We start from the raw sequence: 5,843 nt of genomic DNA, 5'->3' as shown, positions 1-5,843 counted from the left end.
TCCTTCCCTGTTTCTGTTCTGTTCTATCAGACAAACTCAGCTCAATGTCAAGTCAGGAATGTGCTTGTCTGTTAGTGTTTTTCTTCTCAACCTGTCACACGTGTTCAGAAAGGTATTTTCATCATGATCACCTTTTGATGCTTGTTGCTGCCTTGTAGTTGCTGTGTGATGTTCTACAGCTGCCTTGTAGTTGCTGTGTGATGTTCTACAGCTGCCTTGTAGTTGCTGTGTGATGATCTACAGCTGCCTTGTAGTTGCTGTGTGATGATCTACTCCTGCCTTGTAGTTGCTGTGTGATGTTCTACAGCTGCCTTGTAGTTACTGTGTGATGTTCTACAGCTGCCTTGTAGTTGCTGTGTGATGTTCTACAGCTGCCTTGTTGTTGCTGTGTGATGTTCTAATGCTGCCTTGTAGTTACTGTGTGATGTTCTAATGCTGCCTTGTAGTTGCTGTGTGATGATCTACTCCTGCCTTGTAGTTACTGTGTGATGTTCTACAGCTGCCTTGTAGTTGCTGTGTGATGTTCTACAGTTGCCTTGTAGTTGCTGTGTGATGTTCTACAGCTGCCTTGTAGTTGCTGTGTGATGATCTACTCCTGCCTTGTAGTTGCTGTGTGATGTTCTACAGCTGCCTTGTAGTTACTGTGTGATGTTCTACAGCTGCCTTGTAGTTGCTGTGTGATGTTCTACAGCTGCCTTGTTGTTGCTGTGTGATGTTCTAATGCTGCCTTGTAGTTGCTGTGTGATGATCTACTCCTGCCTTGTAGTTACTGTGTGATGTTCTACAGCTGCCTTGTAGTTGCTGTGTGATGTTCTACAGCTGCCTTGTAGTTGCTGTGTGATGTTCTACAGCTGCCTGGTAGTTGCTGTGTGATGTTCTACAGCTGCCTTGTAGTTGCTGTGTGATGTTCTACAGCTGCCTTGTAGTTGCTGTGTGATGTTCTACAGCTGCCTTGTAGTTGCTGTGTGATGTTCTACAGCTGCCTTGTAGTTGTTGTGTGATGTTCTACAGCTGCCTTGTAGTTGCTGTGTGATGTTCTACAGCTGCCTTGTAGTTGCTGTGTGATGATCAACTTATTTGTTTATTTTCTCTGTTTTCCTCAGGCTCTCTCATCTCACCGGGCCTTCCTCCTGACCGCACGCATCCCTAGCAAGGTAAGAACAGCCAGCTACAGCTCATAGACCTGTCTCTTCTAGGTTACCTAGGTAACTACTCTGGCCAGCCAGCTACAGCTCATAGGCCTGTCTCTTCTAGGTTACCTAGGTAACTACTCTGGCCAGCCAGCTACAGCTCATAGACCTGTCTCTTCTAGGTTACCTAGGTAACTACTCTGGCCAGCCAGCTACAGCTCATAGACCTGTCTCTTCTAGGTTACCTAGGTAACTACTCTGGCCAGCCAGCTACAGCTCATAGACCTGTCTCTTCTAGGTCAACTAGGTAACTACTCTGGCCAGCCAGCTACAGCTCATAGACCTGTCTCTTCTAGGTCAATTAGGAAACTACTCTGGCCAGCCAGCTACAGCTCATAGACCTGTCTCTTCTAGGTTACCTAGGTAACTACTCTGGCCAGCCAGCTACAGCTCATAGACCTGTCTCTTCTAGGTAACCTAGGTAACTACTCTGGCCAGCCAGCTACAGCTCATAGGCCTGTCTCTTCTAGGTTACCTAGGTAACTACTCTGGCCAGCCAGCTACAGCTCATAGGCCTGTCTCTTCTAGGTTACCTAGGTAACTACTCTGGCCAGCCAGCTACAGCTCATAGGCCTGTCTCTTCTAGGTTATCTAGGTAACTACTCTGGCCAGCCAGCTACAGCTCATAGGCCTGTCTCTTCTAGGTTACCTAGGTAACTACTCTGGCCAGCCAGCTACAGCTCATAGGTAACCTAGGAAACTACTCTGGCCAGCCAGCTACAGCTCATAGGCCTGTCTCTTCTAGGTAACCTAGGATACTACGCTGGCTGGCACACAGGCTGTACAAGAACAGCTTCCAATTTCAATATTTTTGGTTCTGGTGGTGGTTCTGATGGTGGTGGTTCTGACGGTGGAGGTTCTGACGGTGGTGGTTCTGACGGTGGTGGTTCTGACGGTGGAGGTTCTGACGGTGGAGGTTCTGACGGTGGTGGTTCTGACGGTGGTGGTTCTGACGGTGGAGGTTCTGACGGTGGAGGTTCTGACGGTGGTGGTTCTGACGGTGGAGGTTCTGACGGTGGAGGTTCTGACGGTGGAGGTTCTGATGATGGTGGTTCTGATGGTGGAGGTTCAGATGGTGTTAATCATGTAACAGACGGACAGGCGGCTTCTTCTGACTCACTGCATCTCACTCGTTAGCTGATTGTATTAATACTTCAACTGTGTGCCTTGTTAAATAAAGGTTAAATAAATTACAAATCAAATCCAATCCAATCAAATTTGTCACATACACATGGTTAGCAGATGTTAATGCGAGTGTAGCGAAATGCTTGTGCTTCTAGTTCCGACAATGCAGTAATAAATCACAGCCCACTGGCCCTTAGTCGCAGCCCACTGGCCCTTAGTCGCAGCCCACTGGCCCTTAGTCGCAGTCCACTGGCCCTTAGTCACAGCCCACTGGCCCTTAGTCGCAGTCCACTGGCCCTTAGTCGCAGTCCACTGGCCCTTAGTCGCAGTCCACTGGCCCTTAGTCGCAGTCCACTGGCCCTTAGTCGCAGTCCACTGGCCCTTAGTCGCAGTCCACTGGCCCTTAGTCGCAGTCCACTGGCCCTTAGTCGCAGTCCACTGGCCCTTAGTCGCAGTCCACTGGCCCTTAGTCGCAGTCCACTGGCCCTTAGTCGCAGTCCACTGGCCCTTAGTCACAGTCCACTGGCCCTTAGTCACAGTCCACTTGCCCTTAGTCACAGTCCACTGGCCCTTAGTCACAGTCCACTGGCCCTTAGTCACAGCCCACTGGCCCTTAGTCGCAGTCCACTGGCCCTTAGTCACAGCCCACTGACCCTTAGTCACAGTCCACTGGCCCTTAGTCACAGTCCACTGGCCCTTTGGTCACAGTCCACTGGCCCTTAGTCGCAGTCCACTGGCCCTTAGTCGCAGTCCACTGGCCCTTAGTCACAGTCCACTGGCCCTTAGTCACAGTCCACTGGCCCTTAGTCACAGTCCACTTGCCCTTAGTCACAGTCCACTGGCCCTTAGTCACAGTCCACTGGCCCTTAGTCACAGTCCACTGGCCCTTAGTCACAGTCCACTGGCCCTTAGTCACAGCCCACTGGCCCTTAGTCACAGCCCACTGGCCCTTAGTCACAGTCCACTGGCCCTTAGTCACAGTCCACTGGCCCTTAGTCACAGTCCACTTGCCCTTAGTCACAGTCCACTGGCCCTTAGTCACAGTCCACTGGCCCTTAGTCACAGTCCACAGGCCCTTAGTCACAGCCCACTGGCCCTTAGTCACAGTCCACTGGCCCTTAGTCACAGCCCACTGGCCCTTAGTCACAGTCCACTGGCCCTTAGTCACAGTCCACAGGCCCTTAGTCACAGTCCACTGGCCCTTAGTCACAGTCCACTGGCCCTTTGGTCACAGTCCACTGGCCCTTGGTCACAGTCCACTGGCCCTTGGTCACAGTCCACTGGCCCTTGGTCACAGTCCACTGGCCCTTAGTCACAGTCCACTGGCCCTTAGTCACAGTCCACTGGCCCTTAGTCACAGTCCACTGGCCCTTAGTCACAGTCCACTGGCCCTTAGTCACAGTCCACTGGCCCTTAGTCACAGCCCACTGGCCCTTAGTCACAGCCCACTGGCCCTTAGTCACAGTCCACTGGCCCTTAGTCACAGTCCACTGGCCCTTAGTCACAGTCCACTGGCCCTTAGTCACAGTCCACTGGCCCTTAGTCACAGTCCACTGGCCCTTAGTCACAGTCCACTGGCCCTTAGTCACGGTCCACTGGCCCTAAGTCACGGTCCACTGGCCCTAAGTCACAGTCCACTGACCCTTAGTCACAGTTCACTGACCCTTGTTTTCATTTGGCCACAACACAGTGCAACACAGTAATACAGTACAGATGTACCAGAGTTATCAGACGGTCTGTCAGCTGTGTGTCTATATCGGCTTACAGCGTCCCCTGTTCTGAAACACCAACCTTTTCCCTGTAGACTGCTAGTGCTCCTCTCATCTCCTCTCCTCTCCTCTCCTCTCCTCTCCTCTCCTCTCCTCTCCTCTCCTCTCCTCTCCTCTCCTCTCCTCTCCTCTCCTCTCCTCTCCTCTCCTCTCCTCTCCTCTCCTCTCCTCTCCTCTCCTCTCCTCTCCTCTCCTCTCTCCCCCTGGCGTTGTTAGTAGATTAGAGATGTCAATGGTTCTTGACCCCAAGGAAAGCCTGCTGACCCCTAGTGACCCCTGATGATCTCTGGAACCCCTACATGTGGTCTTAGTAATCCCTGATGATCTCTGGAACCCCTACATGTGGTTTTAGTAATCCCTGATGATCTCTGGAACCCCTACATGTGGTCCTAAGCAGTGGCGCTGAGACTGATTACTCTCAGGGATCACCTCAACTGGACCCTAGAGGATCACCTCCACTGGTCCCTAGAGGATCACCTCCATTGGACCCTAGAGGATCACCTCCACTGGGTCCTAGAGGATCACCTCCACTGGGTCCTAGAGGATCACCTCCACTGGGTCCTAGAGGATCACCTCCACTGGGTCCTAGAGGATCACCTCCACTGGGTCCTAGAGGATCACCTCCACTGGGTCCTAGAGGATCACCTCTACTGGGTCCTAGAGGATCACCTCCACTGGGTCCTAGAGGATCACCTAGTGGATCACCTAGAGGATCACCTCCACTGGGTCCTAGAGGATCACCTAGTGGATCACCTAGAGGATCACCTCTACTGGACCCTAGAGGATCACCTCTACTGGACCCTAGAGGATCACCTCCACTGGACCCTAGAGGATCACCTCCACTGGACCCTAGAGGATCACCTCCACTGGACCCTAGAGGATCACCTCCACTGGACCCTAGAGGATCACCTCTACTGGACCCTAGAGGATCACCTCTACTGGACCCTAGAGGATCACCTCCACTGGGCCCTAGAGGATCACCTCCACTGGGCCCTAGAGGATCACCTCCACTGGACCCTAGAGGATCACCTCCACTGGACCCTAGAGGATCACCTCCACTGGACCCTAGAGGATCACCTCTACTGGACCCTAGAGGATCACCTCTACTGGACCCTAGAGGATCATCTCCACTGGGCCCTAGAGGATCACCTCCACTGGGCCCTAGAGGATCACCTCCACTGGGCCCTAGAGGATCACCTCCACTGGACCCTAGAGGATCACCTCCACTGGACCCTAGAGGATCACCTCCACTGGATCCTAGAGGATCACCTCCACTGAACCCTAGAGGATCACCTCTACTGGACCCTAGAGAATCACCTAGAGGTTCACCTCCACTGGACCCTAGAGAATCACCTAGAGGATCACCTCCACTGGACCCTAGAGGATCACCTCTACTGGACCCTAGAGAATCACCTAGAGGATCACCTCCACTGGACCCTAGAGGATCACCTCTACTGGACCCTAGAGAATCACCTCCACTGGGTCCTAGATGATCACCTCCACTGGGTCCTAGATGATCACCTCTACTGGACCCTAGAGGATCACCTCCACTGGACCCTAGAGGATCACCTCCACTGGACCCTAGAGGATCACCTCCACTGGACCCTAGAGGATCACCTCCACTGGATCCCAGGTCACTGGGTGATAAGACAACAGTGTATTTACCAACCCAACCTGGAGTTGTCGATTGTCCACTGAACAGATTCTTTCATTGAATCCTCATTACTTTGTTATCCTTCAATAAATACAGTTAACTACA

General features: G+C 52.4%; 1 protein-coding gene across 1 annotated transcript in view; it reads left to right on the top strand.

Annotated features, from left to right (window-relative positions):
- Positions 1–1,040: 1,040 nt before the first annotated feature.
- The window catches only part of LOC124027599 (F-actin-uncapping protein LRRC16A-like), a gene marked incomplete at its 3' end in the record, with an annotated part of 47,217 nt that continues 42,414 nt past the window's right edge, over positions 1,041–5,843 (top strand). Inside the window, exon 1 of the mRNA XM_046339965.1 lies at positions 1,041–1,154. Coding sequence (XP_046195921.1) covers positions 1,065–1,154 — 90 coding nt within the window. The remainder of the gene's footprint in view (positions 1,155–5,843) is intronic.

This window comes from Oncorhynchus gorbuscha, unplaced genomic scaffold (assembly GCF_021184085.1).
Source record: "Oncorhynchus gorbuscha isolate QuinsamMale2020 ecotype Even-year unplaced genomic scaffold, OgorEven_v1.0 Un_scaffold_3361, whole genome shotgun sequence".
NCBI classification, from domain to species: Eukaryota; Metazoa; Chordata; class Actinopteri; order Salmoniformes; family Salmonidae; genus Oncorhynchus; species Oncorhynchus gorbuscha.
This window is presented reverse-complemented; position numbering and strand designations above follow the sequence as displayed.